Genomic DNA, 19,686 nt, shown 5'->3' on the forward strand with positions numbered 1-19,686 from the left:
CCATCGTCACAGCCTTCCTCGGTTTACCCTGGAGAAATGGGCACATTGATGCTTCTCACCCTTTAAGGGTCCGAACCAAGCAACGCTGAGAGCGCTGCATCCAGGGCTGGCGTGCCCATGGCGCCTAAGTGGCCCGAGGCCAAGACGAAACTCGACATTTATTTCCCTGCACATAATCACTCCCCGTTTCCTGGAGCCGTCTCCTCCTCTCCCCTGCGGGGAGCAGACAGGAGAAATTTCCCAAAAAATAAGTCTCTTGACAATAATTGGAGGGTTGTGGCTTGTCTTGCGCTGGGGAGGGAATTTGCGCTTTGAACGGCCCTATATTTTTCTCTTAATCCCTCCCTCCAAAAAGGAAAAAAGAAAAAAGCCACGTTTCGAATTGTTTGAGCCAACGCTCCTTGGCAAGTTCATCTGGTGACAGCCTTTGCTGACCTGCCCCCCTGCACCAGTCCCTTAAGACAGAAGAACCAGAGGTCCGTTTTGCAGCATCAATTGGGTGGACCCCCCCAGGGGCAAACCTTGGCTTTTGCACGTGAGCAAACCTGGGCTTTTGCACGTGGGCTCCCATGACAGGAGGCTGCATGAAGCCCACGCTGTGAGGTCACATTCCTGCGGGGGAAAGCTGCTTCCTGGGAAATGGCAGGAGGCAGGACTGAGTCCCCGAGGGCGGCGATGTGCTGGTCACTCGCGGACGGCCAGGCACTCCTGCAGTCCCTCAGAAAATCTCGCCGTCGACTTACGGAAAGATTCTCCACATCCCAGGTCGTCGGAGAACTTGCAAATTTAAGCAACAGGGAGACCCTACAGCACGCCCGAGAGAGTGGCCGAAAGCTGGGATGCCCTCAGCACCGCGGGCTGGCTGGCGGGCGAGCTCAGGAAGAGACAGGAGCTCTCCGCGGCTCCTGGGGGGAATGCAAAATGGCTCGGTCACATGGGAGGGCAGTGGGGCGGTTTCTTCTAGAGCTGAACGCACAGTCATCGCACGGTCCCGAAATCACCCAGAGGAGTGCAGACACGCCGCACGGAAACCTGCCCACGGATGTCTGGAGCAGCGTGATGCCCGACTGCCGAAACTTGGAGGCCACCGAGGTGCCCGTCAGCAGGTGCACAGCTAAAGACAGTACGAAGATGGGTGCTGGCCAGGGGTGCGGGGAGGGAGGCATGACGGGGTGGGGCGTGGAGGGGTTTTAGGGCAGTGAAACTAGTCTGTAGGACTCCATAGTGGTGCCCACATGTCATTGGACATTTGCCCAAACGCATAGAATGTGCACCCCAAGAAGAAAGTCGAATACACATTAGGTGGTGCGTCTGGGTGTTGATGGTGTGGATGTGGGATCCTCACGTGAACCAACTGCACCGTCTAACGGGGATGCTGATAACGGGGGGAGGGACCGGGAGGGGTGCACGGAGGATCTGCGCCTGCCTCCTCAGGGCCCCGTGAGCCCAAAACTGCTTTCAAAATAGACATCCTATTTAAAAATACTAGGATCGCGTTCCCAGCCCTTCGTGAAGCTACGAGGATGACAAGTTGGACACAAATGAAATGTGAGTCTATACGGTCACGATGAAACTTAACTACATGCCTCACGGTTGAAAAAGGCATGAAAACTCAAAGTTGCGTGCAGGCAGGACGTGTTTGTCCCAAGCTTCCGGAGCGGGACTCCCGGTGCTGTTTGCATCGTCACAGTAAGGGCGGGTGGGGAGAATCGCCCCATCCTTTCGGTCGCCGAGACAGTTGGCGTTCTGTTCTGTTTCTGCGCATCGGGTCAGGTGCCCGCACGACGCACGGGTGATGAAGCCCCGTGGTTGTCGTACAAACTGCAAAAACCCTCGTGGGCATGGGGAGTGGAAGTCAAGCCTCAGGATACCCCAGGGGCAGACAGGAGGTGGGAGGCCGTGGATCCTGCAGGTGAGGGACCCAAGGAAGGTGAGGGACAGGGACAGGTAAGGGACCCTGCAGGTGAGGGACCTGGGCAGGTGACGGACTCTGGCAGGTGAGGGACCCTACAGCAGAGGAACCTGGGCAGGTAGGGACCCAGGTAGGTAGGGACCTGGGCAGGTAGGGACCCTGCAAGTGAGGGACCTGGACAGGTAGGGACCCAGGGAGGTGAAGGACCCAGTCAGGTAGGGACCCGGGGAGGTGAGGAACCTAGGGAAGGTGAGAGACAGGGACAAGTGAGGTACCCTGCAGGTGAGGAGCCCTACAGATCAGGAACCTGGGCAGGTAGGGACCTCGGCAGGTAGATACCCAGGTAGGTAGGGACCCAGGCAGGTAGGGATCTGGGCACGTAGGAACCCTGCAGGTGAGGGACCTAGGCAGGTAGGGACCCTACAGGTGAGGGACCCGAACAGGTAGGGACGCTACAGGTGAAGGACCCTGCAGGTGGGGAACCTGGGCAGGTAGAGACCTCTGCAGGTAGAGACCCAGGCAGGTAGGGACCTCGGCAGGTAGGGATCTGGGCAGGTAGGAACCCTGCAGGTGAGGGACCTAGGCAGGTAGGGACCTGAACACGTAGGGACCCTGCAGGTGAGGGATACATTGGTGTCTCACACGTGCCCCTCTTTGCTCCCACAGCCGCTGCTACTCCCCGCACAGCGCCTACGCCCAAAGCAAGCTGGCCCTTGTCTTGTTCACCTACCACCTGCAGAGGCTGCTGGCCGCCCAGGGGAGCCCCGTGACCGCCAACGTGGTCGACCCCGGGGTGGTCAACACGGACCTGTACAGACACGTCTTCTGGGGCACGCGTCTCATCAAGAAGCTGTTCGGCTGGTGGTTCTTCAAGGTAAGCCTCCCGCACTTGCTTTGCCGTGCTCGCTTCTGAGATGGTTTGCACACCTGTGTCTGTAAGGACCCTAGTCGGACGGCATCCCTCAGCATCCCTTCCAGGAGGACGCACGCTGCCTCTGCTTTGCCAACACAGACTCGCACAAAAGGCTCCTTGCAGGACGCACGTGGTCCTCCCAGCTGTCCCACAGGGTGATGGCAGGGGCTTTGCTCAAAGACAGGACCCTCCCATTGTGGGGGAAGCATGTAAGCAGGTGACACGGGGAGTCACGGCCAGCAAGTAGCAAAGGGTCCGTGAGAGGCACCTGTCCCCATGCACATAACTTCAATTCTGCACAAAGTGGGAACGAGGCATTACGAGGCCACCCCGAATCTCACCTGTTGGAGCCCTAGTGCTTCCGTTTTGACCTTTATCCTTCCCGATCCGCGTTCCCCCAAGTGGAGTGAGGGCCGGGGATTATCATGTGGGCATATCCGTTTCTGTATCCAGCTTCCTTTTTGCTCTAATTTAGGTGTTTGTCCCTCCCCCCCCCACAAATGCAATAACCATCACAGAAATCAACAACCAGCCCGTCTCTGTATAAGACACAGGCTGCCAAAAACGCCCCTGTATACACATTTAATCCCCAAGTAGCCCAGCGTGGTACACGGACACCATTGTGATTTCAGATGTGGACACCTGCTCTTTCTGGGATTATTTCTTTAGGATAATTTCTGAAAAGGGAGACTCGCCCACAAGCTATGCACTTTTAAAATCTCCTATCCCCCACCCTTTTCTCCTGATATTTTTATAGTTTGTGCTTGGATATGCGGTCGCATTTCAATTTGCGTCTTTTTTTAACTGATCAGTCAGATCCTGCATTTGCTGGACAGGAATCCTGCTTCTTGGAACACTTCCTTGTTCATTTGGTGCCGTCCTGTTTCTGTGGGGGATGCTGGCCCAGCCGTGGGACCCGGGCACATCCTCGGGCTTCCAGGGTCTTGGCGAGAGGACGGTATTAATTTCCTCCTCGCGGCAGGGTGGCGAAGATTAGAAATGACGAGCTCCAGGGCCGTGGAGGGCAGGAGGCGTGACTTAAGTGACAGTAATTGCTGCGAATTCCCCACCTCTGGGCTCTCCGTGCACCAGCATTTTGGGGGTCAGCACCGGAACCCAGATTCTGGTGAATGGGAGTAATCGTGTGCCACGGGGCCCGGCATCTGGCCGCGGCCGGCTGTAATTACATCTGCATGAGCAGGGGATCCTTTTTCCGCATCGGAGCTCCCCTCTGCGGCTCTCCTTAAAACCCAAATCCTCCTTATGAACGTGACTTTTTGCATGAATTCTTTGTGCAATTCCTTTTTCCCATTTTTCCCCCCACGGGGAGCTGCTAGCTCAGGAAAACAAAACCAAAAAACTTTCTATGTAATTAGGGATGTTGAACCTTGTATCTCCTGTTGCACGTCTGCCCTCCCCCAGATTTTCTTGTTAGAACCAGATGCCTCATCCACCTGGATGGGGTTTGCAGGGACTGATGCTCGTCCATTTGTCCAAAAGCCCATCCTTCTCCACTGATCCCGGAGGGGAAGGGCTCTGCTTTTCTAAATACCTGCATGTTCCCGTCTGTTCTGAATTCACCCCTCTGCTCTGGCGATGCCCCCCCACCCCCCAACATGGCTTCGTTTTCTTAGCCTCCTTCTCATTTTGCCCTGATTCGTTTTCCCAGATCAACTTTTAGATGACTTGCGATTTGAAGAAAAGAATTGAGGATGAGGCTGCATCTGCTTATTCACCCAATCTCTCTCTGTTTCTACCTTTACGCCGTTGCCAGCTTTTTACAATAGAATAGAACAGAGAGAAATAGAACAGGATAGAGTGGAATAGGATAGAGTCCAATAGGATAGAACAAGACAGAATGGGATAGGATAGGATAGGATAAGAAGTAGTAAGATAGCATAGCATAGGATAGGACAAGAAAGAATGAGGTAGAGTAAAACAGGCTGGGCTAGGATAAAACAGAAAAGAGTAGGATAGAATAAGAAAGAATAACAGAATAACATAGAATTCAATAGGATAGGATAGAATGAAATAGAATAGAATAGAGTAGAATAGAATAGAATAGAATAGAATAGAATAGAATAGAATAGAATGAGAAAGGGTAGGATAGAATAGTACAGAATGAATAAGAAAGAATACAATAGAATAAATCAGAATAGGATAGGAGAGTAGGATAGACTAGACTAGAATAAGAAAGGATAGCGTAGGGTAGGATAAGAAGTAATAAGATAGTATAGCATAGGATAGGACAAGAAAGAATGAGATAGAGTAAAACAGGCTGGGCTAGGATAAAATAGAATGGAATAGGATAGAGTAAGAAAGAATAACATAGAATCCAATAGGATAGGATAAATATAGAATAGAATAGAATAGAATAGAATAGAATAGAATAGAATAGAATAGAATAGAAAAAGAAAGGATAGGATAGGATAGGATAGAAGAGAACAGGATAGGATAAAATAGAATACTATAGAATAGGATAGGATAAAATAAGAAATAAGAATAGAATAGATTAGTAAAATAGAATAAGACAGAATACAATAGGATAGAATAGGATAGGATAGGATAGGATAGGATAGGATAGGATAGGATAGGATGGGACAGGATGGGATAGGATACGATAACCATCAGAACAAAACTTACTTGGAACGGACTTCTAACTTAATTTAGGAGGGGGACATTGAGATTTTACAGAGTGATATTTTTTGTCTGAGAATAATTTGTCTTTCCTTTCACTTGTGTCTGTCTTGATGCTTTTGATTTTGTGACTTATAAGAAATATATATGTTTGCTGTTCGTCCTGTTTCTGGCACAGAGCTCCTAAAACCCTAGGAATTTCCGGTGAGGAGAGCAGTAGAGTTTTCTTTTGTTACGTGAATGAGGTGGCTTTAGGAAAGCCCCCAAGGTTGGGGCTGGTTGCCAGGGGAACCAACCACGTGATTAGAAGCTTGGCACTTTCTGCCCCACCCCCTGACCTCCAGGGAGAGGAGAGGGGCTGGAGGTTGAGTCAATCCCCAGTGGCCAGTGATTTAATCAATCATGCCTCCCTCTGCGATAAAGCCTCCCTTTGTATAAAATGAAAAGGACAGGGTTCGGAGAGCTTCTGGGTCGGTGAACACGTGGGGGTTTGGGTAGAGAGGTGCACCTGGCGAGGCCAGGGAAGCTCCTTCCCCACACCTGGCCCCATGCATCCATCACTTCATTTGGCTGTTCTGAGCCTTTTATAATAAACCCGTAATCTAATGAGTAACGTGTTTGCCTGGACTCCAAGCAGGAAGTCCTGGGATCCTCCGATCTGTAGCTGGTGGGTCAGAACCACAAGTGACAACCTGGATTTGTGATTGGCATCTGACCTAGGGAGTGAAGGGCGGTCTCGTAGGGCTGATCCCGGGGGATCTGACACCATGTCCAGGTAGATAGGTCAGAACTGAGTTGGATCATAGGACACCCTGATGGTGTCTGTGAATTGCTTGACAGTGTTGGGGGGAAACCCCACATCTTGGAATTGGCGACCAGAATCCTAATGCTTTTCAAGGGTGATTTATTAATTCTCTGTAAATACCCATGCCTTTCCTATTGCATTTATTCCTAATTGTTTTATGAAGTTTTGATGTTTGTTTCTGTTGCGAATAGGTTTTATTAAGAATACTGCAAACTGTGAATACCGCAAAATACAAGAAACACTTAAAAGTCGGTGATCAGTGAATGCACACGTTGTCACACCACGTCGATGTGCCCACACTTTTCCCCCAATGCACCTGCAAGAACGAACCCCTAACCCACACGTAGCATCAGCTGTTTTCTTGTTTCTCGTTATAAATGTCTCACACGTGTGTGTCTCTGAAATTTAACTTTGCATTCTTTGATCCTTAGGGAAGTAGAATAATATCTGTGATTTGCTTTTTTATTTTTTATCTTTTGCTCAGTAGTTTAGTTACCTGGGGGCAGCTGGAACAAATGACCACAAACCAAATGACTAAAACCACGGATATTCCTCTTTCCCCAGCTCTGGAGACCAGATGTCTGAGATCCAGGCGGGGCAGGACCACTGAGATCCAGGCAGGGCAGGACCTCTGAGATCCAGGTGGGGCGGGGCTCCTGAGATCCAGGTGGGCAGGACTGCTGAGATCCAGGTGGGGCAGGGCCATGCTCCCTCCTGAGGCTCCAGGGAGGGTCCTTCCTGCCTCTTCCAGCTTCTGGGGCTCCAGGCATCCCTGGTCTTGTGGCCACGTCCCTCCCATCTCTGCCTCTGTCCTCACGTGGCTTCCCTGTGTCTGTGTCTCCTCTTCTGTCTCTTACAAGGACACCTGTCATTAGATTTAGGGCCACCCTGATCCAGGGTGAGCTCATCTCAGATCTTTCACTTACATCTGCAAACACCCTATCCCCAAATAATGTCACATTCAGATGTACTAGGAGCTAGGACTAGGACTTTAACTTGTGTTTTTTTGGGGGGGACCCAATTTAACCCACAACCCTCCATATTAAATGTTTGAAATCCATCCCTGTGGACGCGTGGAGAAGTAGATTATTTGATTCTGTCCTTGCGAAGTGTATACTACACGCATATACCACGTGGCTTAGGTCCATCCTCCGGATCAGGAACATCTGGGGTGTTTCCAGTTCTTTGGGCTTTCCAGCACCGTTGCCATAACGGATCCATCATACATCTCCACGTCTGCTTCCGTCCCAGTTTCTCTAGGGAACATGGCAGGCTCTGGCGTGAGAAGGTTCTAGAAGATTGTCTTGTCCACATTTTCTGGAGCATCGTGTTGGGCTTTCAAGGACAGTCTTACCAAAACACGCTCCGCGTGCTGGGAACGCCTCAGGCCTTAAGTCGTTATTGATTCTATCACTGATGTCCTGTTTTTAATACATTTTCAGTCTGTTTCATTTAATTAATTTAATTTCAATTTAATTTTCAAGCCATATTGATTAATGTGTAAATATCACATCCCCCCTTCTTTCTAATATGTAGGTTTCTCTTGAAAATGTTCTTACGTACACTATACAGTTAAATAATAGATGGTGTAGGCAACTCGTATCCTATTTGCCGTTTTGAGGGTGAAACATATAATGTCTCTCTCTTTTATATTTATTAGAATTTGTATATTGTACTTTGTTCTGTACTGTGCTGCGTATCATTCCCTCTTTACTTTTCCTTTGAATGAGGTATGAATGTTGAATTTTACCTAACCAAAACAGAACAGTTCACTACACAGGCAAACTATGGCCCACGGGCTGGCCACATGGTTTTGTCAATAAAGTTTTATTGGCACACATGCTCGTTCATTTACATGTTCTCCGTGTGATAAAAGGCACAGCCGAGTAGTTAGGACAGAGACCAGATGGCCCACAAAGTAAGCACTATTTCCTGTCTGGCCTTTAACAGAAAACACTTTGCTGACTCGGATCTAGAGAGGATGATGTTTTTGTTTGCTTTAACTCCCTTGTTTGGATAACGTGGATCAGGACGTTACTCTAGAATGAATGGCCCCCAATTTCTAGAATGATTCTCGCTGTCATAGAGCATCATTCTCCCGTACGCTAGAGGACTCCGTTCCCAGCCACTTCCTTGATGACTTCTGTATTGATCTTTACCCCAGCGCTGTAGACCCTGTTCTGTGCTACCTTTGTCAAGTTGGGATACTAAAGTTTTGATGATTTGTTTAAAAAAAAAAAAAAAGCCGAAGAATGGGACAATCGAAAGGCTCACTTTTCCCCGTATTTTTTTCTTATGCTTCAGCCTGATGTAACTATCATGACAGCTCTCTGTATTTGAAGACTGGAAATATTAGCGTTTGCAAACTCTCTAGGTTTGGGAATTTTTGGAAGGATAATTCCAACTCAGCTTTCAAATTTTTCTTTAATGCGTATTGCTTTCTTGAGGATTCCTCCCTCTTCCCAAGTCGGTGTTGACAGCTGCGTCCCTTCGATACTTGTCTGTTTTCTTCGACTTTCGGAATTAATGAGGACACTCACCGAACCTCTTCTCGTGGTCTGCCTTCCGTGCCCGCTCCTGGTCCCGCCCGAGCGCCTCTCGTGAAGTAGACCCTGCCCCTGAGCTCCCTCGAGGGCTTAATTACCTTCCTTCCCTTTCAACGTGCCTTCCTACCAACGCGTCGTTGGCTGTCCACTTCACCGAGCAGAGGGATTTCGACATATTTTCTTTCGCCAGGAGAGTGTCCGCACTTGGCGCGCCCCAGACCCGGCCACGAATGCCTGGGGACACGTCGTGCCCGCTTGGATTAAACATAACCGCATGGCGGTGTCCGTACAGGAGAGAGAAGATTATGAAAGCTGTCAACTACGTCGTGGAAGAGTATTCATTACCATGGAAATGAAGTAAAAATGCGATAAGGAAACCAAACAAAGTCTGTAGCACAGCGGGGGCTGTGATGTCCTCTTTATAACGATCGCCGTGTGTGCACGTATGACTTACACGGACGCGTTTGTCTTTCTGTTCGTTTATGTCATACAGAGGCGTTATTTTATACCACGAAACCCCCATTGCTGCCTCCCTGGAAAACGTGCACTGGATTGCAAATTCCGAGCCACTCTCCTGGGCGAACCACTTCGCTCCTTGAGAGGAACCAGGAGGCTTATACGTTTGTAAAGACGCGCGGTTTAGCGCGTTCGTAAATGAAGACCGTTCTGCCTGCCTCTGCTCTGTCAGGCTCTGTGCAAGTGTAGACGAAGCTTTTCAGAGGGTGTCCGAGTGTAGACGAAGCTTTTCAGAGGGTGTGAGACCCAGTGAAGCCAGTGCTGATGCAGAAAACCTGCATCTCTCAAGTGTTGGGGCCGTCGCATTGGGGTGTCATCCGTATCCTCCTGCCTTACTGCCTCGGGATCCGTGGATACCACGAAAAAGCTTGATTCTCAGTGTTGGGTGCGTTGCGACCCCTGTGCGGAGCTCATGTCAGACAATGCCAGGCCTCTTCGAAATCACCTTATACACCAGTCTCCAACTACAAAGGATCAAATTGCCAGTGTAGAACGTGCCCACATTACAACCACCGATATGAATAGCGACGGTTGGTTCTCTTTAATGTGCATTTGAATCAACCCACTGACGGGCTCATTGGATTGCTTTTTGATGGATGAGTCAGGAGGGTCGCACGCTTAATTAATCAACTCAAGGACACCCATCCAGGGATCCCTCTCTCCACCTCTGCATCATCAGCTTCTCTCCATCATTCATCAGCATGCAAGCACACTGAATTAACAACAACCTTCAGTGGACCTTCTGTCATGCCGTAGGGACCTACCACCATGACTCTTCCACCCTGGAATGTAGGAGATCCCAGATGATCCAGAGGAGCCCCGTGTCATCACAGGGATCCTCATAAGAGAGAGGACGGAGGGTCAGAGTAGGACAAGGACAGGGGACAAGGAGACAGACTCTCGCCTGGAGCGTCCAGCAGGAACACAGCCCCTGCCAACCCCTGGGTTTTAGCCCATTGAGATTCATTTTAGACTTCTGACCTCGTAGAATTTTAAGGGGATGAATCCGTGCTGTATTAAGCCACCAGGTTTGTGATCATTCACTAAGAACGGCCAAAGGAAACTCTTGCGTTCACCTTCCTTGGATCGCAGCTGTCAAGACCACTGTCTTGTGTCTTTGCCCAGCGTGTTGGCCCCAGCTGCTTCCCTGTAAAGCAGGTGGGATAAGTCCCACCTCACAGGTATATCATGAAGATTACATCAAATCAGGTGGGCTCCCACAGGAGGCTTGGAGCGGGGAGTCAGTGCATGATGTCCGTTCAGGCTGATGACATCTCCTGCACCCCTCCAGGCGTAGGGTCATCAGTCTGATCACTGGGGCATCGGGGGCGGGGGGCATGTCCCATAGTTGCACCCAGGACTACAGGAACTCTACTAGTTATCACGTGGTTTGACTTTGAGCATTTTCATGAATGACAAAAGGACAAATGTGGTGGCAGTAGTCTGCCCTAGTGTTGGGGGCAGGAGGAGAAGGCTTTCTGGGGATGGAGCTTTGAAGGTGGATTGAAGGCTAGGCCAGGGTCCGTGAGCAATGCTGAAACTACATGTGATAGAGAACACCCTGGGGGGTGGTCAGACTGACACCACCTGCTTCTTTGCTGTGTCCCGCATCTGAACTCAAGACTGAGAAATGATCTGAGCTACTTGTGACTCACTTCTCCCAAGACCAGCTGTCCCCAGCCCTATTGCAGGCATACAAGGAGAGAAGCTTATCATGTGGTAGAAGCAATGGCCACCTTGGGATGTTAGGGCTGGGTGCCCGTTGAGAAATGTCAGTGAGGAGGTAACAGGATCAGACCCGTCCAGCCTACAAACCATCCGATGGACTGCAGGACATGGGGGCACCTGGGGTCTGCTTACAGACCACTGCACTGGTGGAGGTGATACTGGACGTGGTAGAGAGGGTGAGAACTCTTTCCGAACACTAGTCCAGAGGTAAAATCAAGACAAGTTGACTGGTTGACCCTGGGATGTGAATAAATAAAGACTCAAGGATAATTCTGGGGTTTCTCACGCAGGAAAGTGAGGGTAATGGCAGTGTCTATCCAAGAGATGGGGTGATGGGAAATGCCCAGCTGGGGATTTGGGGATGGTTGACCTGGAGGTGGGTAAGTAGGGTCTCGACTTCCAGATGCCAACTGGGCTGCCATGAATGTGTTGGTGGCTCAGGGGAGAGCAGAGTCAGGCTTCCATTTCAAAGATGAAGACAGGGAAGGAGAAGAGAACGGAAGCCATAGGCATGGGGGATGGGCCCAAAGGGAGGCGGATTAAGGACCAAGATGGAGAGGGCTGGGGTCTCTGGAAGAACCAAGATCTGGCCACCCCTTCCTTCTCCTTCCCACCCTCTGCGATGCCCCTCGCTTTGCTAATTTGTTAATTCTGGATAATAATATCTCATAAGATTGTTGTGAAAATTGCTAACATAATATATGTGACAGCATTTCCAAAACTGTAAAGCCCTATGTAATTATGTAATTATAAGGCATTCATGTTTCCCTCCAACCATACATTGCTTGCAGCTCTATTTAGCACGCTTCAAATCCCATCCTCTTTCTACCAAGTGTGCTTCGTATTTTATTATTTTTTTTTCACGTGCTTGTGCCCAACCGTCAACCACAGCCCCTGCCTGTTGTCAGCCCCGCAGCGATGGCGCTTCTTTTCAAAATTGCCTTTCTTTGCCCCGAGAGCCCACAAAACATTGGTGAGCATTTAATAAACATTTGTTGTCCTGAATTGAACTGAAACAGGGTGCACAGCTTCCAGCTCCAGCTGTGGCTTCATGCAGAGAAAACCTTTAACTATAAATACACGGAGCCCTCTTCCCTGGTCTCCCAGCGGGCATCTGGTTCTTTAGTGATCCTCCTGTCTCTGATAAAAGCGACACGACCACTCTTGGGTTTGGTTTCACATTTTAGACATCTTATAAGTCTTTAGGGATAATCTTTTTTTTACATTTTTTTTGCAAGCGATAGATAAAATGGGATATGTTATTTATGCCAGTGGAAGCATTGTTTAGAGGACCTTCTTATCTATTCAGAAGCCGACCGATTTTTCTGCACCCAGCACCCAGGAGACGAACTTTGTCGTCGTAGGAATGAGCTGGAGGCTAGCTCATCTCAACGACAGCTGCACAGGGGCCGATAATCAAATTTTGCTGGGGGCGGGGGTGATAGATCTGCAGGTGAACCATTTGATGCTGGTCTTCTGTTCTTGGTTTTCCTTGAGGCCAGAGAGAACCAGAGCCGATTTGGGTCTTTCTGCATATCTATTCTTAATTAGGTACTTTCCAGTTTGCCTCCATGGCGCTCATCACCATGGACCCGAATTCCCAGACATTTCGGACACAGCCGAGTACCTGGGTCCCAGGTACATTCCTAGAGGAGACAATTCCTACAGACGAATGAAACAAAACAAAAACAAACAGCGAGTAAGTTGTGGAATTCCGTGCTCAGCTTAGGAAAAGACTCCAGTAGGGGAGCGTGGTTATAGACACCAGCACAGAACGTCCATGTTCTTGTTAAAGAGCAGCGTGGAATGTCAGCAGTTGTGTTCCTATTGATTCCCTTTGGCAAATTAAGCTAGAGGTTCTGCCTCATTGACCCGTTTTGGTTGGCGATCATTAGCGTGTTGGAGTTTCATGAGCCTGGAGCGCTCAGCAGGTCATGGGCTCCACTGAGCTTCTGTAGGACGTGGAGTTCCATCGCCGAATGACCCGAGCAGTGATCCCAGGAAAGAAGAAAGGATTAGTAACTCTTTGCTGGGAATGAACATCCCCAGGCTTCAGCTTATTAGTCATGAAATATCATCTACATGTTCCCCATGCAAGGACGGACTGTAGAGGTCGTAGGAGAGGAAGCCTTTTCATCTTGCCTTTTTGCCAACATGGCGTCCCTCCATGAAGCGTTGATTAGCAAGGGAGAATCACAGTGCAAAAGATCTTTGAGAGCGGCAGGGCTTTATGCCGGCCCCATTAGCAGTCAACCCACGTGGTTTTCTTTGTCAGTGTGTATGTGTGGTGGCTCCCTGGGGACATCCAGCCTATGACCTGGTGCCCAGCCAGCGGTGGATTACTGTACCACAAGGCACAGGTGCAAGACGTCACGTCATAAGAACACAAAACAAATAGAAACAAAAGGAAACGTGAGCGTGGAAAGAAGTAGGAAAGCAAGTGTAAGGTGCGGGGGTTTCTCGTGCTCCCGCTGAAGGTGATTTCACGTCCACTATGACTGGTGTGCAGGGTTCTAGCTCAAAGAGATTCAGGGGGAAAAATGGGTGGTTGTTTCCACTTTGTGGTTTTTTTTTCGGAACCTAGAACACAGCCTCATTCAAATATAGATCGTGGTGTTGGGACATGTGTTCAACAGCTCGGGCGGCTTTAACGGAATCCCACACACCGGGAAGGTTTGAACAACAGGTCCTTATTCTTCATAGTCTGCAGGCTGGAAATCTGAGATCCAGGCGTGGCCAGCATTAGTTTCTCCTGAGACCTCTCTGGTGGACATGCATGGCCATCTGCCTGTGTCCTCACGTGATGGAGAGAGGAAGAGTTCTGGTGTCTCCTCCTCTTCTTGTAAGGACACCAGTCCCGTCATGGGGGCTCCCACCCTCATGACCTCATGGCACCCTAATCACCTCCATAAGGCTCCACCTGCTAATACCATCCCATTGAGAGTTAGGGCTTCCACATATGAAATGGGGACAGGGGGGCGTGCACAGTCTATAACAGGACATATGTATTCACCGGAGGCATATTTAAGAAGCATCTCCTGCCTGTTGGGGTCTTTGCTGGTCTTAGGTCTATCTGGCAGAATCTGAGCATGGTCCCCCCCCCATAACTCTGAATGCAGCAAATCAGTAGTTCCCTGGACAAGGGGTGTGCACACAGCTCGTTCCTGGGATGGACACGTGGCTGCCAGAGCTAGGTGTCATGGCAGCCCTCCACAGGCTAGCACTCCCACTCAGATAGGAGAAATTGTTTGGATATTGAATTAGTCTGCCCGGGCTGCCGTGACAACGTACCACAGACGCGGTGACTTCAACAACACACATTCATTGTCTCTCAGTCCTGGAGGGTGGGAGTCTGAGATCCAGGCGGGGCCGAGGCTGGGAGTCTGAGATCCAGGTGGGGCCGAGGCTGGTGCCTCCTGAGTCCTCTCTCCTTGGTGTGTAGACCCCGTCTTCTCCCTGTGTCCTCACGTGGTCGTCCCTCTGTGTGTGTCTGTGTCCTCATCTCTTCTTATAAGAACACAAGCCCTGTTGCATCAGGGTCCACACTAACAACCTCATTTTACCTTAATCCCCTCTTTAAAGACCCCCACTTCCAAATACAGCCCCATTCTGAGGTCCTGGGGGTGACACCTTCAACATACGTATTTGTGGGAACGCAGTCCAGCTCATTCCAGGCACTCTGGTAGATGTTCAGCCTTCCAGCTCACCAGGAAGGCTGCTGCCCAGACAGAGGTGCCCATGCAGAATGTGCCCATGCACATTCCCCCCTCTGGTTAAGCAGCTGTGGTGGCTCTCTCCCTGCTTGAGATGTTTCCTGCTGCAAGAGCTCACTTGGACTCAGAAGTCTCCCCAAACCCACTCTCCCGCCTGCATTTCCCAGCCTCTAGAATCATCTCTTGGAGAAGTCAGCACATGCTATGGGTGAGGATGTTGACCGGAGAGCTGGTGGCCCTGGGTTCAAATCCCAGCGCCTCCACCCACCAGCTGTGTGTTGTGGGGAAAAGACTAGTCTTCTCTGAGCCTCAGGTCCTCATCTGTAAAATGGGTGCTAGTGTTTGGCACAATGCCCAGCACACAGTATGGTCACCCCCGTTGTGCTGATAGTTTATCATGTGAGCACGTGTGTGTGTGCATGTGGGTCTGTGAGCACATGTGCATGCATGTGGACGAGTAGTGTGGGTGCGTGTGAGCATGTGTATATGTGCATGTTTATACGCACACATGGGTATCTCAACATTTATCATGACACCCACCCTTGTACGCGGGCACGACCTATAATAGCTCTGATGGGTGATGATTAGGATGTGATATGAGATGTAATGAGAAATAAATGAATAAAACCATCTATTTCGTGAGCTGTCACAACATTTAGGAATTAAAGAATACAAATGAAGTCTCATTTCCGTCTTCATTATAAGCCCAAGGCTTTGAAATGGTCTACAAACGATCAGCGGTTGCTTTTTTAAACGTAGCATCTATCATGTATTTAAGCACATGATAGTTGTGTAAGTGGATGTGATTAATTCTCCACAAGATGTATTAGAGCCAAGAAACAGCTCTTTCTTTGTCTGTCAGGACAGCCGGGTGCTCAGGGCCAGCTTGGGTGACTGTGCGTGTGTCTATGTGTAAATGTGTGTACAGATACGTGAGAGTGCATGTGTGCGTCCATGTGTGTGCATATGAGTACATGTGTGTGTCCACAGAGCATATGCATGTGCATGAGTATGTGTCTGTGTGTGCGTGTGAGTATGTATGTATGGGATGCTGAGTATATGTGTGTGCATGTGAACGTATGAGTGCGCCTGAGTATATATGTACATATGAATGTATGTATGCATATGGGTGTGAGTATATGCGTGTGCATGTGAGTATATATGAGTGTGCAAGAGTATGTATGTATATATGTGAATGTGTGTATGTATATGGGTGTGAGTATATGCGTGTGCATGTGAGTGAGTGTGCAAGAGTATGTATGTATATATGTGAATGTATGTGGGTGTGAGTATATGTGTGTCCATGTGAGTATATGAGTGTGCAAGAGTATGTATGTATATATGTGAATGTGTATATGTATGTGGGTGTGAGTATATGCGTCTGCATGTGAGTTTATGAGTGTGCCTGAGTATATATGTATATGTGTGAATGTATGTATGTATATGGATGTGAGTACATGTGTGTCCATGTGAGTATATGAGTGTGCAAGAGTATGTATGTATATATGTGAATGTATGTATGTGGGTGTGAGTATATGTGTGCGTGTGAGTATATGAGTGTCATGGGAGTACATGTGAATACATGTGTGCATGAGAGTTTATATGTATGATTGTGAATGTGCATGTGTGCATGGAACTATTGTGTGCATTTAAGTGTGTGTGCCTGGGAATGTATGTGTGTGCATGGGAGCATGTGTGTGTGCACACAGCTCGCAGCTGAAAATCCAGGTGTCACTTCTGACTCTCCAAAGCTCCACTACTAATAACCTACCATTGCCTAGAAGCCTGACTCATGCCATAAACAGTAGATTAACCCATATTTTGTACATTGCATGTGTTATATACTGGATTCGCACAATGGGGTAAGCTGGAGAAAGGAAACGCGGTTAAGAAAATCCTAAGGAAGAGAAAACACATTTACGGGACTGTGCTACATTTATCGAAAAAATCCTCATCTAAGCAGACCCGTGCAGTTCAAGTCTGTGTTGTGCAGGGTCAGCTGTATAGACTTACAAAGGCACATAGGAGGGTCCAGAGTGGACGGAGCGGATTGAGCAATTTCCACAAGTTGATTAAACAAGATAAGATCCTGAAAAAATCTTTATCCTGACAATAAAAAGAGAAGGGGAAATCCTGCTGGTTTCTGGATCTGGAACCATAGCCCCGGATGGAGGTGCTTTGGTTCCCACCATTTCCAATGTCTTGAGCTCCTCCTGGTTTGCCGGCACCCACTGACCACACCAACCCACTGACCACGCCAGCTCCCACCCCAAAATGCAGGGTGTCTCGTGTTCCCACATCGCCGCCTTCCGCCAGAGCCAGTTCTCCAGTCCTCACGTGTCTCCTCTGTGTTTCAAGCTTCTAGTGGGACCTTGCTTTCCCCCCTAAGCAGTGACCATAGCCTGGGAATGCTTCCATCCCCATGGGAAGCTCACTGTGCTGCCTCGACGCCAGGAACCTTTCTGCAAGGTGGTCACGTTTCACCCAGTTGCCAGTTAGTGTTGCTTAAACTCAGAGGCTCAGCCTTCATCCGCTCTGAGCCAGTTAATACGCATTTTGGGTTCATCAGGAGTTGCAGAACTTGACGGTCCACATAAAGGATTTTAATATGCATTTTTGCCTATGGAAATGGATTAACCCATCAGCTCGGCTAGGTTGTCCACGTGGCTTTCTGCTGGAGTGTCCTGACCCAGGTGATAAGCGTGCTGTGTCTTAGCCAACAGCATCGGTGGGGATCCTGAGAATCCCATGCACTCTGCTCTGAAAGCTGATGCACCCTGGCCTTCTTCCTTCTCCCCACAGACCCCAGATGAGGGAGCCTGGACGTCCGTCTACGCAGCAGTCACCCCAGACCTGGAAGGAATTGGTGGCCGCTACCTTTATAACGAGAAAGAGACCAAGTCTCTCGCGGTCACGTATGACCTAGATCTTCAAAGAGAACTGTGGGCCAGGAGTTGCCAGATGACCGGCATCACTGATGTGACCCAGGACACCTTTTCGGGGTAGCTGCCACGTGGGGGAAGACCTTGCCTTCAGTCCACCAAACACAGGTCTGTGACAGATCCCCGTGTCTGCATTTTTCCTAGCTGCCTGCCTTCAGGGCTATGTCCCCAAAGGTCTCCGGTCTGCTGTCCTGCCTTTGCAGGAAGTCAAGGACCAAAAGGAACATTGAATGTAATTCCCAAGTAGGTGGTCCTGAGCCATAAATTGTGTGCCAGATTGCTACAAGTGCCATGAACAATTAAATGCTGCCCAACCCAATTGTGCAGTCTTCCTTGTTTAGCACAGGGCAGGGACCAGGTTTAGGGAGACACATGCCAGGTAAGCAGGCACTTGCAAGGGGGCATGAACCATTGGGGCTGTAGAGGGTTTGGGGTCCACTGTGTGCTCTGTTCTTGCACTCACCCATTGTTCCAGACACCCAGCTTTGACTCATGGGTCCGTGAAACAGAGAGACATGAGCCTTCCTCGGTGTGTTGGGTCAGGGCTCAGGTGACAACCCATATTCTACTCCACACTTTGAGAGTGACCTGGTCCTGGGTGCTACCTGTAGCCCTCAGAGCTGCTCTCATGAGCTCAAGCCTGTGGGTCATGGGAATATAACCAGATGTGTCAGGGATCCTGTACAACAGGTGGGAGGAGAGCGTCCTGGGCAGCATTCCCTGTATGGTTCTCTAGGACAGGACGCGAGGGGTCTGGTCAGCACTCACCATGGAGTTCTGTAGGACAGGGAGGAGGAGAGGGGTCTGGATGGCACTCACCATGGAGTTCTGTAGGACAGGGAGGAGGGAAGGGTCTGCACAGCACTCACCATGGGTTTCTGCAGGACAGACACAAGAGAGGGGTCTGGTCGGCACTCCCCATGGGGCTCTGTAGGACAGGGAAGAGGAGAGGGGTCTGGTCGACACCATCATGGGTTTCTGTAGGACAGGGATGAGAGAGGGATCTGATGGCACTCCCCATGCGGTTCTATAGGACTGGAATGAAGAGAAGGGTCTGTAATCACTCCGTACGACATCCTGTGGGATAGGGAAAGGTGTTCCTGACTTCACTCACTATTTGTTTTGGGCAAGGGGTAAAGGAATGGGCCCTGATTTCCCCCTCACCATCACATTGCCACACATGACCTTCTCCTGGGTTGTTCCCCATTCAGAATGTCAGTTAACATTTCTCTCGGCATCCTTCCTAGAGACATCTGCAGGGCCCGGTTTCTCCGTAAACCATGATACTGAAGTGGCCATAAACATAGTTGTTGCCCAGTCATGGGTGTTGTTCACAGTTCATCAGAGCCCACCTGAGCTGGACGTTTTCTTCTCGTTCCTCCTATATCTGTAGGCACAGGCAGCTCGTCTGCCAGGAACATGAAGGGTGGTCCCTGCACTGGCAGTCGGACAGAGGTGGAAGGTCTTTGGGGTTGTACCCAGTTGGTGTCTCTAGGAGTTGAATTATGACCCCCTCCAAAAGATACCTTCACATGCTCACCCCCCAGAACCTATGCATATGATTCTACATGGAGAGATTATCTTTGCGATGGAATCAAGATCTTAGGATGAGGAGATCATCCTGGCTTATCTAGATACACTCAGTGTAATCACAAGTTTCCATATCAGAACAGGTAGAGGGAGATTTGATTATAAAATAGGAAGAGGTCATGTGACCATGGAGACAGAGGCAGGAGGGACGCGACCACAAACACAGGGACACCTAGAGCCCCCAGAAGTGGGAAGAGGCAGGAAGGACTTTCCCCTGGAACCTCTGGAGGGAGCACAGCCCTGCCCCACCTGGATCTCAGCAGCCGTGTCCCACCTGGATCTCAGCCCTGCCCCACCTGGATGTCATACTTCTGGTCTTCAGAGTTGGGGGAGGATGAATTGCTGTGGTTTTTAAGCCACCAACAGATTGATGGGAATTTGTTA

At 49.6% G+C, this 19,686-nt stretch overlaps 1 protein-coding gene across 7 annotated transcripts in view; it reads left to right on the plus strand.

Moving 5' to 3' along the window:
* Positions 1-19,686, plus strand: part of LOC130544375 (dehydrogenase/reductase SDR family member on chromosome X) — a 207,432-nt gene that overhangs the window by 122,797 nt on the left and 64,949 nt on the right. For 4 of the 7 annotated variants that reach the window (XR_008960608.1, XM_057315869.1, XM_057315859.1 and 1 more), the window contains exons 6-7: positions 2,579-2,786; positions 17,573-17,820. Coding sequence is in view for 6 of the 7 variants with exons in the window: in XM_057315869.1 (XP_057171852.1) it covers positions 2,579-2,786; positions 17,573-17,776 (412 nt within the window). In the remaining variant the exon portion in view is untranslated. Of the gene's footprint in view, positions 1-2,578; positions 2,787-17,572; positions 18,032-19,105; positions 19,684-19,686 lie in introns of those variants that run through there. The other 3 variants (XM_057315857.1, XM_057315871.1, XM_057315867.1) reach the window with 2 other exon arrangements.

Source organism: Ursus arctos, chromosome Y (genome assembly GCF_023065955.2).
Source record: "Ursus arctos isolate Adak ecotype North America chromosome Y, UrsArc2.0, whole genome shotgun sequence".
NCBI lineage: Eukaryota > Metazoa > Chordata > Mammalia > Carnivora > Ursidae > Ursus > Ursus arctos.